This window comes from Piliocolobus tephrosceles, chromosome 5 (genome assembly GCF_002776525.5).
Source record: "Piliocolobus tephrosceles isolate RC106 chromosome 5, ASM277652v3, whole genome shotgun sequence".
NCBI lineage: Eukaryota > Metazoa > Chordata > Mammalia > Primates > Cercopithecidae > Piliocolobus > Piliocolobus tephrosceles.
Window position 1 is genome coordinate 144,175,142 of NC_045438.1, and position 20,482 is coordinate 144,195,623.

General features: G+C 38.2%; 1 protein-coding gene across 1 annotated transcript in view; it reads left to right on the forward strand.

Annotated features, from left to right (window-relative positions):
- Nucleotides 1-20,482, forward strand: part of DCDC2 (doublecortin domain containing 2) — a 191,667-nt gene that overhangs the window by 53,102 nt on the left and 118,083 nt on the right. Inside the window, exons 3-6 of the mRNA XM_023209659.2 lie at nucleotides 4,499-4,575; nucleotides 4,697-4,828; nucleotides 14,765-14,914; nucleotides 16,596-16,650. Of these exons, the coding sequence (XP_023065427.1) occupies nucleotides 4,499-4,575; nucleotides 4,697-4,828; nucleotides 14,765-14,914; nucleotides 16,596-16,650 (414 nt within the window). The remainder of the gene's footprint in view (nucleotides 1-4,498; nucleotides 4,576-4,696; nucleotides 4,829-14,764; nucleotides 14,915-16,595; nucleotides 16,651-20,482) is intronic.

Genomic DNA, 20,482 nt, shown 5'->3' on the forward strand with positions numbered 1-20,482 from the left:
CTATCTATCTATCTATCTATCTATCTATCTATCTATCTATCTATCTATCTATCTATCTATCCATCCATCCATCCATCCTCCACTCAGGGGTTAGAAATGGGGTTTTGTCAGCCTCTTCAGCCTGCTACAGAATGACTCCTCTCTCTAATTCACTCGGCTAACCTACTGCTCATATATAAATAAGGTTTTTCAAGACAATGTTGAGCCCAGTGCAGAATCAAGGCAAGAGGTGTGTCCTGCTTTTACTTGGTGTTGATTCCTTCACCAAATGACAAAGTCAAAGTACAAAGTGAAATATTGAATTTTGCAGTGATAACTTATCATTTGATTGGTTTCATAGTCACAGATTACACGCTGGTCAGCCTGCTCACTCCATCCTTGGGTACACGGGGGTCTGAGTGGGAATACCTCATGCTCCATCTCTAGGTGTCCATCTCCTCAAACTAGGAGTGTTGATACTTAATATTACCCTCATATTTCAAGTTAACATTTCTTTTCTTTACTGTCTTTTATTTTGAGATAGAGTTTTGCTCTTGTTACTCAGGCTGAAGTGCAGTGGCGCAATCTTGGCTCACTGCAACCACTGCCTTCTGGGTTCAAGCGATTCTCATCTCTCAGCTTCTAAGTAGCTGGAATTACAGGTGCGCACCACCACGCCCAGCTAATTTTTTTGTGTTTAGTAGAGATGGGGTTTCACTGTGTTGGCCACGGCTGGTCTCGAACTCCTGACCTCAGGTGATCCACCCGCCTTGGCCTCTCAAAGTGCTGGGACTAAAGGTGTAAGCCACCACGCCTGGCCTGAAGTAGCATTTATTTTTAAAGTGCAAGGGGAAGTGTATGGGCTAATAAGAAAATTGATTTAAAAATTCTAATTTATCATTATGTTCCTCATCATCTAAAGCCATCATGTCCCTAGAGTACCACCAATTGACCAACCCTTTATCCATGATTAGGGCTCTGGAGAAGTTCCTCTTATACCCAGTTGATTTGGTTTAAATTTTTTTGTGTGTGGTTTATTACTTAAAATCCCTGCTAAAAATGCATTTTATATAAAAACGTGTTGTTTTTAAAAGTATGAATCACTTTATATAATTGTCTTACTTTTTGTTTCTTTTACAATTCAGGTATACTACTTTGAGTAGTTTTTCAGATTTTCAGTGTATCTGAAAACACTAATGTAGTTATTTTAATTATAGTAACTCCAGGAAATACAACTTTAAGATTAGTTTTCAATTCAGCTGGTTAATCATGAACATTTGGGGAACATTTTTGCCGTGCTGAATGAGGAAAACATTATTATTTAAAACAGATGGTTTGATTGAATTCAAGTAATAATTTACATACTCTGAATCAAATTACAGAATTATTTCAACAATCATGTATTTTTATGAATTTCAATATATTGTTTATAACTGTCTGTGCTCTAAAGCAAAGTAGCATGTTTTAGACAATGCAACAAGATTTTTAAAGTTATCTATTTATATAACGTATTAACTGTCACCTTTATTTCAATAATCCAACAAGATTTTAAACCATCAAGAATGGGTATGGTTAGAGAGTCACGCGTTGAAGAGATAACAACAGAGCATCCTCTGTATGTGCTTAGTGCATTGCTAGGTAAGGCACTAAGGAGGAATGCTTGAGTCCAGGAGTTTGAGGTGAGCTGTGATCGCACCACTGCACTCTAGCCTGGGTGACAGAGCAAAACCCTGTCTCTAAAAGGGGGAAAAAAATGATATAACCCTCACTCATAAGTACCAATTTAAAACAATCTCCATGATAAATTATTAAATTAAAAAAGCAAGGTGCTGAAGAATGGGTAAAACAGGACATCACTGCGTTTAAAAATTATATGTATATGCTATCTACATGAGATAATATGCATGTATATGTATAGACTATCTTTGAAGGAATATTTCTAACTCTGCAGCTTGGTGATTAGGAAACAGGAGTGGGAAGGACACTTCTTTTTTACTCTACACCCCCTTTAACACTTGAATTTTATTCAGGTGCATGCATTACCTGCTAAACATTTCATTTTATTTTTTCTTTTGAGACAGAGTCTGACTTCGTTGCTCAGGCTGGAGTGCAACGGTGCAATCTCAGATCACTGCAACCTCCGCCTCCTGGTTTCAAGCAATTCTCATGCTTCAGCCTCCCGAGTAGCTGGGACTACAGACACACACCACCACACTCAACTAATTTTTGTGTTTTCAGTAGAGACGGGGTTTCACCATGTTGGCCAGGCTTTCTCAAACTCCTGACCTCAGGTGATCCACCCACCTCAGCCTTCCAAAGTGTTGGGATTACAGGTGTGAGCCACCACACCTAGCCCTGTTAAACATTTTTTAAAAAGTCAGCATCACTTAGTGTGATGCTAGGTGTTAGTGAAGGGCTAGGAACCTGTGTGCTTAAAATGAAAAATGTTACTGTGATTAAATTTTAAAAATTGTACTCTAGAGTATTAAATTTTAACAAACATTTATTGTGCAACTCATAGGCATTGCCAAGCACTGTTTTAGGCACTGGAGAGTCACAGAAAAATTATTCATTCTTGTTTCTCTCTGAGATGGCATAATTCTACCAAGAATGGAGTCCCATAAATGATCTAGGGCTACTATTTGAATTTTAAGATAACTAGCAAAGTGCATAGCAAATAGCTAGGGGTTCATAGATACAGGTTCACTAAAACTCTACGACTTATTATGTGTGATTTTTAGGCTAATTAATCAAGCTCCAGTTTCTTTAGTAAATTGGGACTATAGCAATACTACTTCAGGACATTGTTTTCATGATTAAAAGATATATAATGCATATAAATTACTTAGTACAGTGCTTGCCATGAGATATAGCACAACTGTTACCTATTTTTATAAATTAGTGTTGTTTGTAAGTTTTCCTTTTAAATCATGGGGTAAAATCACCTAAAACTCAAAGTGCAAGAATCAATACTATAGTAGCTGTAGCAGTTTGAGACAGAAAGTGCAAGAATGAGCAGGGAATGATTGGTGATATCTGAACTGGGCCTTGAAGAGCAGATGGAATTCCAGCAGGTGGAGAAATGAGGAGGGCATTTTAGCCAGAGGGGCAAAGGGAAGGCGTGGATGCAGGGATGTTTTGGGAATGGAGGGGAGCAGGCTGGTTCGACTACAGTGCGTGACGAGGAGTCTGCGTGGAAGGAATGTTGGTAGGAGATGAGGGCATCAAGTAAGCGGCTCTTGGTCCTGGGAGTTCTTGCAGGCCATGCTTGAAAGTCGGGTTTTATCTTCCAGGGTTAAAGGTGGACACCAGATGGCAGAAGCCCGAAGAGAGGATAGGGTGGGAGGAAGTCAGAATAGGAATAATGAAGAGAGAGATGGCAGCTGTACTTGAGAGGGGCCATAAGGTCAAGGGGGAAGTTAAAGACACCAGGTGGAGATGGAGGGTCTTAAATGAATAGAACAAGCAGAGACAGCCAGGGACAACATCAAGATGTGGAGTTAGCTTCATAAAGGCATACGGTTCCTTCTTCTGAGACAGGCAGAAAGGAGAAAAATGGTGAGGATATAGATAAGGTGAGTTGTGGAGGGAAGGAAGGTTGAGGGGCTTCGTTCCTACTGGCTTCTATTTCTTGACATTTGGAATGAAATGACCTGCTGAGAGTGTGTGTGCCTGGAGTGGGATTTTAGGGGTTAGGTTAGGGGTGAGGTGAGATGAGAGGTGAGGATTTGGACTGTCCACTGTGGGAAATGGAAAAAGAACCGTGGGAGGAGTGGAGGGCTGGCTGAGCAAGCTGTACCGAGGTCCAGCTGATGGCTTGATGCCGAAAGCTGTTCTCAGGTGAGGGCTGCTCGTGCGGCCCCGTGGTTCTAACAGCAGCTGGGACCCAGGAAGCAAAAAGAGAAGCGAAGGTGATCAGATCCACCCAGTTGCAAGGGCTGCAGGAATCGAGAATGCTGGCGTGAGTGTACCTGATTCAATGGGTTATAGGGGAGAAAGTGAAACCTGGGAAAAATTGCTTGTGTCAGTCTTAAGAGAAAAGGGTGGGGTCAGACACTTGGTGGGGGCCAAGGACCAGAAAGCAGGTGCGTGGGAATGGGAAAGGAAAGATGATGGAACACAGTATGTTGGGCTGCAGGCACAGCACTTCAGAGCTCAGGATTTTATAGGATTATTTTATTGTTGTTTTTCAGAATGCATTGTTTAAAAATTGTCTTAATATTTTTGTAATACTCCATGATTTCGTTTTTTTTTTTTTTTTTTTTTTTTTTTTGCACAGATCATGAGCAGTGTGCCTAGGGCTTAAGGGAAATTTTTCTTTCTTGAGAGCTTTGTTAAGGGCTTATAATATTGCTGAAGGGTGAGCTCAGAGTTTATATAAATGCCGAGAAAAGCAAGGTTTTAACAAAGGCACAGCAAGTCTCAGGCAGTTCCCTAGAAACCTGTAGATTTTCCTCATAGAAAAAAAAAAAGCTAATACAAGCTTAGTGATTTATGTTTTTTTTCTTCGCTTTTAAAGGTAAAACCAGTAGTCCATAGCAGGATCAATGTGTCAGCTCGCTTTAGAAAACCACTTCAGGAGCCCTGCACTATCTTGTAAGTTGAAACCCTTTATACTTCAAGTTAAAATTGGCTTGGTGGTTTCCTTTTGGTTTGGAATTTGTGTTGTAGTTTTCAAGGCATAACTGTTTCAGAAGGTTTGCCTCCTGTTTTCCAGCTTGATTGCAAATGGAGACCTCATAAACCCAGCTTCTCGCCTCCTTATCCCCAGAAAAGCTTTGAATCAGTGGGATCATGTACTACAAATGGTCACAGAAAAAATCACTCTGAGGAGCGGGGCTGTTCACAGGTATGTCAAAACCGTCTTGTAAGTGGAGGAGTTTTCGAATTGTCGAAGATATTCTCAGGAGGCTCTGGAGTCACTGGTCTGTAGATTTGAATTTTGGTTCCCCAGGTAGGCGCCGTATGCCTCAGTTTCTTTATCTGTAGAATGGAGATATACCTCATAGCGTTGTTTAAAATGAGGTAATCCACATGACACAGAGCTTAAAACAGTCATTGACACATAGTAGCACATCCACAAATATTGACAGTTTTTATTCTTTGATTTACAGTGACTAGGCAAGCATAACTTCAGTTGAGAAGGATTTTTTGAAAGAGCCAGCCTCTTAACTCTTAATTGTCCTTTTTTTAAAAGGCATTTATGATTACTTGATAGTTTAGACTATTTGCCTAGGGTAAAAATCAGATATCAGGAAGTATTAGTGCATTTAAAGAGGAGGCATAGAATAATTTAGTGGGGTTGTCTAAATGTAAGAAACCAAAAGCATTTTTATCAGGTTCTGAAATTTAAGTGAAGATTAAAATCATAGACTTAAATTATGAAGCCTATGAAATTATCCCTCGATGGAGGCTGACATTTATTTTCCCTCAGGTGGGAGGGTTACAAATAACATATACATGTGCACAATATATTAAAAGAATGGGTACATACTGCTTTAGTACAGTGCACTCTTCCAAGTTTTTGTGTTTTCATACACATATGATAAAATAGTTCTCAAATGATTGCATATTATGTCTTTCAGGTAAATGTGTATACAGATTGTTTGTATATTTACATGTATTAATATCTATAGTCTCACAGCAATTGAGATTTTAAATATAATTAGGTGTTTTAATTGAAAGGAATACTTTGCATGTGGCAAAAAATTCAAATGCGGTATAAGTAAAGAGTATTTCTCCTACTTTAGGCATGCCCAATCCCTCTCCCTAGTACTTTTCAGCATCATCCCGGAAATACTCTATGCATATGTAAGCATATACATTTTTAATTTTTAATTTTATTTATTTTTTTGAGACAGGGTCTCACTGTGTCACCTAGGCTGGAGTGCAGTGGTGTGATTTCAGCTCACTGCAGCCTCATTTGCCCAGACCCAAGTGATCCTTTCACCTTAACCACTACACCTAGCTTTTTTTCTTTTTTGTAGAGATTAGATTTTGTCGTGTTGCCCAGGTTGGTCTTGAACTCCTGGGGTCAAGCAATCCACCCACCTTGGCCTTCCAAAGTGCTGGGATTACAGGTATGAGCCACTGTACCTGGACCACTTTTTAAAAACGTAAATGGAAATACATACATATAAATATAAATAAATAAATAAATAAATACATGTATACACACACCCCCTTGATTTTTTCCTATAATAAATCTTAGAGATTATTCTTATCAGCACAGATACCTCTATTTTATTATTTTTAATGACTACGAAGCATTTTATTTATTTTTATTTTATTTTTTTTGAGATGGAGTTTCATTCTTTTTGCTCAGGCTGGAGTGCAATGGTGGGATCTCGGCTCACTGCAACCTCCACCTCATGGTTTCGAGTGATTCTCCTGCCTCAGTCTCTCAAATAGCTGGGATGAGAGACACCTGCCACCATGCCCATCTAATTAAAAAAAAATTTTTTTTTTTTTTGTAGAGATTGGGTTTCACCATGTTGGCCAGGCTGGTTTCGAACTCCTTACCTCAAGTGATCCACCCGCCTTGGCCTCCCAAAGTGCTAGGATTACAGGTGTGAGCCACTGCGCCTGGCCCAAAGTATTCTATTTTAACACAAAGTATTCCAAATCCAAATTTTTTTAGTAAAAATTTTAGTTGGGCAGCATCTCATTCTATAAAATAGAATGAATGTTCCCAATCTAATTTATTAGATCAGTTACCTCCTTTTTATAATTTCATTTTTTATTTTAGATTCAGGGAATACATGTGCGGGTTTGTTACATGGGTATTTTGCATGATGCTGAGATTTCGGGTACAGATCTCGTCACCCAGGAAGTGAGCATAGTACCCAACAAGTAGTTTTTCACTCTATTTCCCTTCCCTCTCTAGTAGTCAACAGTGTCTATTGTTCCTATCTTTATGTCCATCTGTACCCAATATTTAAGCTCCCACTTACTATTGAGAATATGTAGTATTTGGTTTTCTGTTCCTGCATTAATTTGATTAGGATTATGGCCTCCAGCTGCATCCATGTTGCTGCAAAGGACAGGATTTCAGTATTTTTTATGGCTGCGTAGTATTCCATGGTGTATATACACCATGTTTTCTTTGTCCAGCCCACCACCGATGGTCACCTAGATTGCCTTCCACATCTTTGCTATTGTGAATAGCATGGCAGTGAACATAGCAGTGTATGCTTCTTTTTGGTAGAACGATTTATTTTCCTTTGGGATTGATGGATATTTAGGTCATTTCTAATCTTTTGCTATTACATGTATATGTCTTTTTGTATAAGCAAAGTTTAGAAGTTGAATTATTGTATTAAGTTTCAAATACCTTTAACATTTTGATGGATATTGCCAATTGCCTTCCAAAAAGTTTATCCTAATTTATATTTTCACTGGAAGTCTATGAGCAGGCCTGTTTGTCATACTGTTACCTGTCTAGTGAAACTAACATTTAGTCTTTTCACTCATGTTGAGTGAAAATAGTATTTCATTGTTTTTGGATTTGTATTTAATATACAACATCATCTATTGACTATTTCTTATGTCTCAGGTATTATTCTCAGTGCTTTACATTTTTGGCTTAATTAACTCAGTGACCCTATGAAGTAGGTAGTGTTTCTATTCTCTTTTAATAGACATGAAATGTGAGACATAGAGCGGGAAAATTATTTGCCCAGGGTTATGGAGACACTGAGTAGCAGGGCTGGGATTCAAGCCTAGTAGGCATTCTGGCTCCAGAGCCTGTGTTCTTAATGACCAAGGTACTCTGTAAGTAAATACCACATATTTATATCCATTGTATGTGAAATGTCTGTCATGGCCTTTGCACATTTATCTTATTGATTTATAGGCACTCTCCAGGGGTCCCCAACCCCCAGGCCATGGACTGGTACCCTTCCATGGCCTGTTAGGAACCTGACTGCACAGCAGGAGGTGAGCGGCTGGTGAACATCACTGCCTGAGCTCCACCCCATCAGATCAGCAGCAGCATTAGATTCTTATAGGAGCATGAAGCCTATTGTGGACTGTGCATGCGAGGGATCTAGGTTGTGTGTTCCTTATGAGAATCTAATTCCTGATGATTTGAAGTGGAACAATGTCATCTCGTAACCATCCTGTCCGCCACTCCGTCTGTGGATAAATGATCTTCCACAAAACCAGATCCTGGTGCCAAAATGGTTGGGGACCACTGCTCTAGACATATTGGGGAAATTGACCTTTTCTGATGTGAGTTTTAAGTACGCTTCCAGTTTGCAGTTTCTTTACATTTCTTTTTTTGATACAAATATCTTAAATTTTAACGCAGCCTAATTTTCAGTCTTTATAATCACTACGTTTTATGACTTACTTAGATCTTCCTTACTCCAAGATTATAAGAATATTCTATGTTTTCTCCTTGTATTTTAAAATTTTGTTTAAACCTTTGATTTTGTTGGATTTTATTTTGGTGTCAGAAGTAAAGGCAGATCTCAATAATTATAATTTTTTTTTACATATATAGTTTTGACATTTGACATATACATAAATGCAAACCTACCCAATAAGTAATATAAAGGACACAAAGATATATACAGGTAATTTCATAGCCAGATATACCTATTCATACATATATTAATATGAAAAAATTTACACAGAAATAAAATATATTCAAGTAAAAATATAGAAATGAAAATATAGTTATGTTGCTCAAACACTTGAATACTTGGAGAAACTTTTTTTTTAAAACTTGTATTTTAGGTTCACGGGTACATGTGCAGGTTTGTTACATAGGTAAACTTGTGTCACCGTGGTTTGTTGTACAGATTATTTTGTCACCCAGGTACTAAGCCTAGTACCCAATAGTTATTTTTACTGTTCCTCTCTCTCCTCACACCCTCTACCCTCAAGTGGGCCCCAGTGCCTGTTGTTCCTCTCTTTGTGTGCATGTGTCATCATCATTTATATCCCCCTTGTAAGTGAGGACATGTGGTATTAGATTTTCTGTTCCTGCGTTAGTTTGTAAAGGATGATGGCCTCTAGCTCTTTCCATGTTCCTGCAAAGGACATGATCTCACTCTTTTTTTATGGCTGCATAGTATTCCATGGTGTATATGTACCACTTTTTCTTTATTCAGTCTACCATTGATGGACATTTAGTTTGATTCCTTTTCTTTGCTATTGTGAATAGTGCTGCAGTGAACATATGTGTGCATGGGTCTTTATGGTAGAATGATTTATATTCTTTTGGGTATATACCTGATAATGGGATTGCTGGTTTAAATGGTAGTTCTGTTTTTAGCTCTTTGAGGAATTGCCACACTGCTTTCCATAATGATTGAACTAATTTATACTCCACCAGTAGTGTATAAGCATTCCCCTTTCTCTGCAACTTTGCCAGCGTCTGTTATTTTTTGACTTTTTAATAATAACCATTTTGACTGGCATGAGATGGTGTATCATTGTGGTTTTGGTTTGCATTTCTCTAATGATAAGTGATATTGAGCTCTTTTTCATATGCTTGTTGGTTGCAAGTATGTCTTCTTTTAAAAAGTATCTGTTCATGTCCTTTGCCCACTTTTTAATGGGGTTTTTTTTTTTTTCTTGTAAGTTCATTTTTAAGTTCCTTATAGATGCTGGATGTTAGACCTTTGTCAGATGCATAGTTTGCAAAAAGTTCTCCCATTCTGTAGTTTATCTGTTTACTCTGTTGATGGTTTCTTTTGATGTGCAGAAGCTCTTAAGTTTCCCAATTGGTAATTTTTTGCTTTTGTTTTGATTGCTTTTGGTGTCTTTGTCATGAAATCTTTACCAGTTCCTTTGCCCAGAATGGTATTGCCTAGGTTGTCTTCCAGGGCTTTTATAGTTTTGGGTTTTACATTTAAGTCTTTAATCCATCTTGAGTTGATTTTTGTATATGGTGTAAGGAAGGAGTTCAATTTCAATCATCTGTATCTGGCTAGCCAGTTATCCCAGGACCATTGATTGAATAGGGAGTCCTTTCCCCATTGCTTGTTTTTGTTTCGTAGAAGAACAGATGGAAGTAGGTGTACTATTTTATTTCTAGGGTCTCTATTTGGTTCCATTGGTCTACATGTCTGTTTTGGTCCCAGTACCATTGGTTACTGAATCCATGTAGTATAGTTTGAAGTTGGGTAACAGGATGGCTCCAGCTTTGTTCTTTTTGCTTAGGATTGTGTTGGCTATTTAGGTTCTTTTTTGGTTCCATTTAAATTTTAAAATAGTTTTTTCTAGTTCTGTGAAGAACGTTATTGGTAGTTTGATAGGAGTAATATTGAATCTGTAAATTGCTTTGGGCAGTGGCCATTTTCGTGATACTGATTCTTCCTATCCATGAGCATGGGCTGTTTTCCCATTTGTTTGTGTAATCTCTGATTTCTTTAGGCAGTGTTTTGTAGTTCTCATTGTAGAGATCTTTTACCTTCCTGGTTAGCTGCAGTCCTAGATATTTTATTTTTTTGTGCCAATTATGAATGAGAATGTGCTTCTGATTTGGCGCTTAGCTTGGATGTTGTTGGAGTATAGGAATGCTACTGATTTTTGTACATTGATTTTTGTATCCTGAAACATTTCTGAAATTATTTCTCAGCTGAAGGAGCTTTTGGGCCAAGACTGTGAGGTTTTCTAGATATAGAATCATGTCATCTGCAAACAGGGATAGTTTGGACTTCCTCTCTTCCTATTTGGATGCCCTTTATTTTTTTGTCTTGTCTGACTGCCCTGGAAAGGGCTTCCAATACTATGTTGAATAGGAGTGGTGAGAGAGGGCATCCCTTTCTTCTGCTGGTTTTCAAGGGGAATGCTTCTAGTTTTTGCCCATTCAGCGTGATGTTGGCTGTGGGTTTCTCATAGATGGCTCTTACTATTTTATGTTCCTTCGATATCTAGTTTATTGAGAGTTTTTAACTTGAAGGGATGTTGAATTTTATTGAAAGCCTTTTCTGCATCTATTGAGATAATCATATGGTTTTTGTCTTAAGTTCTGTTTATGTGGTGAATCACATTTATTGATTTGCATATGTCGAACCAACCTTGATTCCAGGGATAAAGCCTATTTGATCATGGTGGATTAGCTTTTTGATGTACTGCTGGATTCGTTTTGCAAGTATTTTGTTGAGGACTTTTGTATTGATGTTCATCAAGGACAACAAACTTGACCTGAAGCTTTATTTTTTATTGTGTCTCTGCCAGGTTTGGGTATCACGATGGTGCTGGCCTCATAGAACAAGTTGGGGAGGAGTTCCTCCTCAAATTTTTTGGAATAGTTTCACTAGAAATGGTACCACTTTTTGTATATCTGGTAGAATTCGGCTGTGAATCTGTCTGATCCTAGGCTTTTTTTGATTGGTAGGCGATTCATTATGGATTCAATTTTAGAGTTCGTTATTGGTTTATTCAGGGAATAAATTTCTTCCTGGTTCAGTCTTGGGAAGGTGTATGTGTCCAGGAATATATCCGTTCCTTTCAGGTTTTCCAGTATGTGCATAGAGGTGTTCATAGTAGTTTCTGATGGTTATTTTTATTTCTGTAGGAGTCAGTGGTAACATCCCATTTGTCGTTCCTAATTGTGTTCATTTGGATCTTCTCTCTTTTCTCCTTTATTAATTCAGCCAGTGGCCTACGTATCTTATTTATTTATTTATTTTTAAAATACCACCTCCTGGATCTATTAATCTTTTGAATAGTTTTTCATGTCTTGATCGCCTTCAATTCATCTCTGATTTTGGTTATTTCTTGTCTTCCTCTAGCTCTGGAGTTGGTTTGTTCTTGCTTTTTTAGTTCTTTTAGTTGTGTTATTAGGTTGTTCATTTGCGATCTAACATTTTTTTGGAGACAGAGTCTCACTCTGTTGCCCAGGCTAAAGTGCAGTGGCATGATCTCTGTTCACTGCAGCCTCAATCTCCTGGGCTCAAGTGATCCTCCCACCTTAGCCAAGCAGCTGGAACTACAGGAGTGTGCTATCATACCCAGCTAATTTTTTTTTTTTGTATTTTTTCTAGAGACAGGGTTTCACTCTGTTGTCCAGGCTGGTCTCAAACTCCTGAGCTCAGGCAGTCTGCCCGGCTCAGCCTCCCAAGTGCTGGGATTACAGGCATGAGCCACCATGCCCAGCCAACTTTTTGATGCGGTCGTTTAGTGCTATAAGTTTTCCTCTTAACACAGCCTTCGCTGTGTCTCGGAGATTCTGGTATTTTGTATTTTTGTTCTTAGTTTCAAAGAACTTCTTGATTTCTGCCTTAATTTTATTGCCCCAAAGTCATTCAGGAGCAAGTTGTTTAATTTCTGTGTAATTGCATGGTTTTGAGCAATTTTTAAAGTCTTGATTTCTATTTTTATTGTGCTGCGATCTGAGGGTGTGTTTGGCATGATTTTGATTTTTTTGCATTTTTTGAGGATTGTTTTGTGGTTAATTTTAGGGTATGTGCCATGTTGCAATAAGAAAAATGTATATTCTGTTTTGGGATGGGAGTTCTGTAGAGGTTTATCACATCCATTTGGTCCAAAGTTGAGTTCAGGTCCTGAATATCTTTGCTAATTTTCTGCCTTTATGATCTAATACTGTCAGTGAAGTGTTGAAGTTTCCCATTATTATTATATGGGAGTCTAAGTCTCTGTGTGGATTTCTAAGAACTTGCTTTATGAATCTGGATGCTCCTGTGTTGGGTGCATATATATTTAGGATAGGTGAAATGTAATTCTTAATATAATGGCAGATATGAGAGATTTGGTTGCTGCTTTGTTGGGACATGACCATTTTCCTTTAACATTAATCTTATGATTGGCCCCTCCCTATGCTTTAGTATACTCGTATAGAAAAAGCATCCCATAAAAATTTATTGAACTTGCTTTTTATGTTTCTTGTGTTTGTAGCAAAAGAAGAAAGTAGATCAACAACAGTTATATAAAAGAAGGCTAAAATCATGAATTAGAATTTATTCAGTGCTGGGCCAGGTGTGGTGGCTTACACCTGTAATCCTAGCATCTTGGGAGGCCATGGCGGGAGGATAACTTGAGCCCAGGAGTTTGAGACCAGCCTGGGCAACATAGCAAAACCTTGTCTCTATTAACAAAAAGAATTTATTCACTACATTCTACCTACCTGCAGAGGAAACAAGTCAAATCTTGGCTGTTTCTAGAGTCTACAGCTATGCTGGCTTTTAATTTCTAGCTGTGAAATTACTACTGATTGAGATATAACTATTTTGAAGGAAAGTGGAAAAAGAATGCTTGGGTCTAGGCCATTGGCTCTCAAGCAGGTATGATTTTGTCCCTTGGGCACATTTGACAGTGCCCAAAACCATTTTTGGTAGTCCCAACTGGGGATGGGGTGGCTTCTGTTACTATTTAGTGGGTAGAGGCCAAGGGTGCTGCTAATAAACATCTTACAATGTACAGGGCAACCTACTCACCTTTCCAACAAAGAATTATCTGGTCTAAAATGTCAATAATGCCAGTATTTTGAAAACCTGGTCAAGTGTTTTTTGGCATAACATCTCACTATGTTGCCCAGGCTGGTCTTAAACTCCTGGACTCAAGTGGTCTTCTTGTCTCAGCCTTCCACGTAGCTGGATCTATAGGCATGGGCCACCACGTCCAGCCTAAGTTAAGGCAGAAAACATGGAATTCTGGGTTAAGTGTTGATATTTAGACTTGTTAGGAGTAGAGGTACAATGTTATAAAGAAAGAGACTTTACCATCCATATACTAACTAAAAACGCAAATACATTTCAGGAATGTTGGTGGCTATTTTCATTGTATTTCATGGTTCTGTATATTATGGCCATTTATGTAATCAGGAAACAAGCTGACAGGTCAACGTTTTGTTTATTTATTTTTTGCCCCTAAATGACATTTAATCTTATTGTGTAATATAGGAAGACAGAAAGCTTTTTGATGATACTGAAATCCTTCCATTTATTAATAGCTCTTGCTTATAACCTTGAAAAATATGCAGTGTCTTTCTGGTTTAGTTTTCTAATACTTATTTTCCTGTTCTTTAAAAAAAATTCTGTGGACATTTAAAATCATCTGGTAAAATTATGACTGTTCTTTTAATAAGTAACACATTAAATGTAGTTCATAGCAGCAGTTTTACAGTAAAGGAAGGTTATTGTGAAACTTCTCGATTCTGGGAAGATATAATGTTCACTCTTTTTTTGCTTAATAGGGACGGCAAAAAAAGAAAGAAGCATGAATGCTGTGCAGTTCTGCATCATTAACACTGGCAATGGGTTCTTTTACCTCCTGCCCTCTCACCCCATTGTTCCTGACCCGGTTCTCTGTGTGTTTGTATGTAATACTTTGGTTGAGGGCTGTTCTTACACAGAATATGGTCAGAAACTTGTCAGTCTGATGAATACGCTAAGAAAATACAATTTAAAAGTATTAACAAAATATAAATAGAAGGATCAATGTTCAATGGAAACATAGCTTTATTTAAAGCACTGTGATCTGTACAAGTAAATTTTTCTCCTCTAAAATTTTAATATGGCAGCAATAGGGATGCTTATGCCAGATCATCAGGCTCAGTGGGATGAAACCCTGTACAGCAAGATAGTCATCGTATCTGCATTATAACATTAGCATTTAGTGGAATCTAATGACTTTGAGGCCATCTATGATGCAATAATGAGAATAGTAACAAATGAGCTAAATTAAGCACAGAATGTTTTTATTTACTATGTAATTTTATTTTTTTTGACATCCAGCATACTTTGTAATCTTAAGCAGTTCTTTAAATGTTGGTTAAAATTCTAATTGTTGGTGTTCATATTTTCGACAGGCTTTATACTTTAGAAGGAAAACTTATTGAGAGTGGAGCAGAATTGGAGAATGGGCAGTTTTACGTGGCTGTTGGAAGAGATAAGTTTAAGAAACTGCCTTACAGTGAGTTAATTTTTGACAAGTCAACGATGAGAAGAAGGCCTTTTGGGTAAGTCTTAATCCTTACCACTCCTCATGCTTTAGTTATCACTTGAAATAGCACTGGGTCTTTTGCTGACCACCATTATATTTTATGTAATTGATAATCTTATTTATTCACTTAGAATGGAAAGCATATATGGTATACATTGATCTTTGTTTTTATTGCCATGATGGGAGACTGAGAGCTATTGCACAAAAATATAATTTCTGGGAAGTTATGAAAGACTACATTTTTTTTAGCATGCGTGAAATTTATAGTAAGTACAAAAATTTATTATTGTGAAGAAGATACAGGGCAATGAGCTTCTCTATAGCAAACATTATTAGAAGTTTTTGTGTCTTAATAGTTGCTAGACCAAATAACTTTTCAGTTGGTTTAGATACAAACATCCAAGAGTGTTAAAAAAACCCATAATATTTTATACTTGTTTTAATAACTGTAAAATAAAAAAAACAACGTAATCTCACTTATGCAAATAGAGAGGATGGGTGTACAGTTAATGCATGTAAGATTTTAAGGATTATACTTCTAATTGCAATATACTGTAAACAGTTTTTCTCCATGAAACGTCATATATTTGTGAAAGATGCTTTATTTCAGCCGAGGAGATACATTGCGGAGTCACCCAAGAAGAGCTCTGGCCCCTGCTGCAGGACCTCTCGGCTTGCTCGTGGTGCCCAGGGATCCATCTCTGTTGCTTCTCCCAGAGATTCTCTGGCCACCTTGCCATTGCAAACCATTTTTTTTTTTGTGGTTGTCATCTGCAGAGATAGAGCAGAATATCACCAGTGTGTTTGCAATTAATTCACAATTTGTGTAACTTGATGGAGAGGCTGGCCAAGAGCTTCTAAATAAGTAATAGATGAAATGGAATTTCAGGGGTAGTGTTTGAACTATGCAAGAGCACATGATTTTCTAGCACTTTTGAATTATTTACCAACGGACTTATTGCTAACCAATCTTACCCATCCATGAAATCAAATCCTTTAGCCATCTTTGCTAGGCAACCCTGGGTTACCCTGCTGTGAACAACAGTGCATACTTGATGATAATAAGAAAACTGTAACTCACGTTGGCCTTTCTCATACAATTAATAAGAATTTTTTTATATATGTGTCCTATTTTTGGAGAGATTCAGTTGGATTTCAGGATGGGTCTTTTCCTAATAATACAGTTATCAACAAAACAACCTACTCTTACAGCCTAAAAGAATTTTTAATTTTTTATTGAGGACAACTTGTTTAAAAACTACCTGAATACAAATGCCAGTGTTTTACCTCTGCTCTTCTATCAGAGGTAGACATAGGAGACATCACAGAAACAAAGGAAATTTGTTTTTAACTCAGTCTGGAAAAATCATTATTCACATTTGGAAATGATTTTTTGAAATGTAAATAGAACACTTTGGGATCTGGATAAAAATGCTATACAAACTTCAGGTGATACTAAAAATTTATTTGTAAGCATTGATTAAAATAGTATACAGGAAAACATCACAAATCTTTTGGGATGGAATTTGGAAATTTTATGATCTTTGCGAAATTGGGAAAGTATAACAAAATGTTACCTACCTTTTGTGAAACACAGCAGTAAACAGTTGACTTCCAGGTGGGGATGTTAATTATCTTGCATTGTACATTATTTGTAAACAACATTCAGATTTCTAAATTTCAATTTGTTTCCACAGTCAGAAAGCTTCTTCACTACCTCCTATTGTAGGATCCAGAAAGTCTAAAGGGAGTGTAAGTATCAGATGCTTTCCTCATTAATCTTCTATATTTTTTATATGATACAAAGAGACTGTCCTTTGGGTTTCAATTAAGTTCCAAGAGATAAAACTTAGCGGCTTTGTTGTGTATAACCAATTAAGTGAAAAAGCACTAGAACTTCAATGTTACCCTTATGGTCCTAAACAGAGCTAACGTTTTTTAGAACATGTATTTTTAATTTTTTTCCTTGTGTATACACCTGACATAATTTATATTGCACTTAAAATCTTGGCAATAATACATCAAACTATAAGAGCCAATGTAGTAGGTCACATCAATGATCATCCAGTCTTGGTTTCTATCTTTAACAAAGACTGAAAGGGAAGTTTTGGTGAGAAAAGGGGTAATCCTCATTAATATTCATTGAAAAGATTGAGAATTGTTCCAAGTATTTAGTTTGCAATATGAATATTTCCATTTATCATGTATTCATTGTTTGTTAATTCAGCAAACATTTTTAAATACCTACTCTGTGGGAGCAATGACAGCATTTAGTAGGTCCTAACCTACTTGTATTTTCAGTCTGTGCTCCCTGATGGGGTGAGCTCCATGTCGTGCCAGAGTGTTGCCTTGGCAGTTCTTCCTGGCAGAAACTTCTCTTTCTTCCCTTTTGGTTGAATTGCCTGACAAGTTGTGATCAGAACTGATTTGACATCTTCCACCCACACCCTGAATTAACTAAGCAACATTCTTATTTTGGTACTTTGTAAAGTAAATGATTTCTAGGCAATGATATTGTCTCCTAATGATGATTTAGAGCCCTCCTTTTTTTGTTTATATCATGTGAAATTCTTGAAAGAAGGAAAAATAATTTTGTATACATAAGTAATGCCAAATTCAGTATAACAGATATTTATTAAGAACTCATTAGCTGGGACTCTCGTACTATTTATGACAAAAATAAAATAAAAATCAATAGAGCTCTTGCCCTCAAGCAACTTATAATCTACTTGAAATAAAGAAGATAGCTTAAAAAGGCAACAAACAAGCTAATGCTAAACACCAAATATCTAGAGATTGGTGACCATGAGAGGGAGGGAAGGAATGAATGTACAATGGCAGCAGTCCACAGAGGAAGTTGAATTTGAGCTCTGCCTTTGAAACTGTTTAAAATTCAGAAAAAGGTAGATGAGGGGAGAGGACCTTCAGATCCAAGGGAGGGTGAGAGGAACGGGGCAGATGGCATGAGAAGAAGCAGTCACGCTGGCTAACATTTACCAGGCGTTTGAGGGCTCAGCACTATGCCAAGCTCTTTACAGTAGTGATTTACTTAACCTCACCCGACAAGGCAGGCACCTTTGTCATCTACATTTAAGAAGGAATGAAAAAAGGAATTACACAGAGTAGAAGTGACAGGTTCAGAGGCTCCCATTGAAGGCGGAGGTTGCAGTGAGCAGAGATTGCCCCACTGCACTTCAGCCTGGGCCACAGAGTGAGACTCTGTCTCAAAAGAAAATGAAACAAAATAACATAAAATGCAACACAATACAAACAAAGCCTCCTGCTGAGCAAATGGCAGGGGAGGAATTGCATCCCCACAGCCAGCTCAGAGCTCCTGCTCCCGAGCCCCAGGACAGTGAGTCCCTTTGGCTGACTGGAACAGATGGTCCTTTTTGGTGTGGGGGCTGATGTGCCTGACATGGTAGGTGGTGGCAGTTATTACATGACTTTGAATAGCAGAATGAAAAGTCAAGTCTTCATCCTTGAATAGAGGGCAGCCCACAAGGGCTTCTGAGAGGTGATAGTATCAATCTGAGTCCATTTTGGGAACATCAGATCTTTTACATGGAGAAAGAATTCACATGGTGAGAGGCTACAGATAAGTCGATGGTTATGAGGCAGTTGCAACTCTCTTGGTATGAGGTGAAAGGAGCCTAGACCGGGGAGGTAGCAGAGGCAGCAGGAAGTGATGATCTGGAAGAAACCAAGGAACAAAGGATTTGTGTGATGATTGGGTGCAAGGGGTTAATGGAGAGGTTGGGGCCAACGATAACAGGTTTTTAAGCCTGGAATTTGAGAAAATGGTAGTTCTATGGCCATGAAGAGGGCAGCCAGAGCAAAGAATGACTACGTAATTTCAAACATGTTGAGTTGGAAGTATCATCAGGAAACTTAGTTGAAAGTGTGCTGCTGCAAGCCGTTGTAAATGGCAGAGCTGAGGCCTGACAAGGGCATCAGGACTGAAGTTGCAGGTTTGTGTTTTTTTTTTTGTTGTTGTTGTTGAGACAGGGTCTCACTCTGTCACCCGGGGTGGTGTACAGTGGCATGATCATGGTTTACTGTAGCCTTAACCTCCCAGGCTCAAGCGATCCTCTCATCTCAGTCTCCTGAGTAGCTGGGACTCCAGCCATGTGCCACCATGCCTGGCTAATTTTTGTGTTTTTTGTAGGGACAGAGTTTCACCTTGTTGCCCGGGCTGTTCTCAAAGTCCTGGGCTCAAGCGATCGGTCTACCTTGGCCTCCCAAAGTGTTAGGGTTACATGTGTGAGCCACTGCACCTAGCCTGAGTTGTAGATTTGATCAGCCATGTAATGGTCCCAGTTGAATAGCAGACATAGCATCACTGTGGTACTTCATCACCTGGCACAGCTTGCACAGAGCGGGTCTCACTGGTGCTGCCAAGTGAGAGAATGGATGAGGGGATCCTCGAGGAAGATGGTGCAGTGAGAACTACAGAGGGCCCAGACTTGAGGCAACCTAACTTCACAGGTGTGGGGTGAAAGAGGAGTGAGAAGAATATTTTAGTAGGTGAAAATGATATCAGAGCAACTATAAAGCTAATACTCACGAAATTAGGGATTGGAAATGGTATTTTGCTTTTTTTGTTTTTCTTTAGGACTTTGTAGCAGAATCCCTTCTGTGTACTATATAGATATTAGCTTGTTAATTCTCACACTGCAGCTAGAGGAATGATGGTTAAACAGAGACCCATTGTAATTGAATAAATTGACCCCAAGTCACAGGGAAAGTTGACGTCAGGACCAAAATCATGACCCAACTCTTTGTATTCACAGTGACTGAACTTTGGATTGAATGTTATGTTTACTATTGTGAAATTTGAAAAACTAAAATTTTCATTAAAAACATGTAGAGCCTTTCCTGCTTTAAAATGCATGTGTAGGTACACACATGCAATTTTATTTCTTGCTCATTTGTAAGTTTTTTAGACTGTGTGCTGTGAATACTGTGATACATCAAGGTCATCAGATCAGTTCATCTGATTGAATTTTCCACGTGTTTGGCACAGTAGTAAGCCCCAGGAATATAGCAATGAGCACAAAGATCTGAAGCTCTCTCTGATACTCATAGTCTGCTTGAGGAGACAAAGGTGAAACAAGCAATTCCATAAATCAATAGATACTTATGAAGTATGATAAAATTGAAAGAAAAGTGTAGAGTAATATGAGAGACAATAAAAGAAAAACACATTTAGATAGGTGTGTCAGGAGAGGCCTCCTGGAGGAAGTGATGTTAAACAAAGACTCAGAGTTATAAGGTATATTTGCATCCCATAGAAAGCAAAGTTGTCAAACGTTCCATGCTATGACTTAGAAAAATGATAGCAGAGTTTGTCCCTCTTTCTACAGTGTTCCCATAGCACCCTGTATTCATCCACTCCATCCGTCATCCATTCCAAACGTATTCACTGAGCTCCCACTAAGTGCCAGGAACTACTGTAGGCACTGAGCGTATAGTGGTAGATAGACAAGGACTTATGGTGCTTTCATTCTAGTGTGTGTGTGCATGCGCGCGTTTGTGTGTGTGTTGGTGGGGGGTATGGATGGGATGAATGGGAGTAGACAGA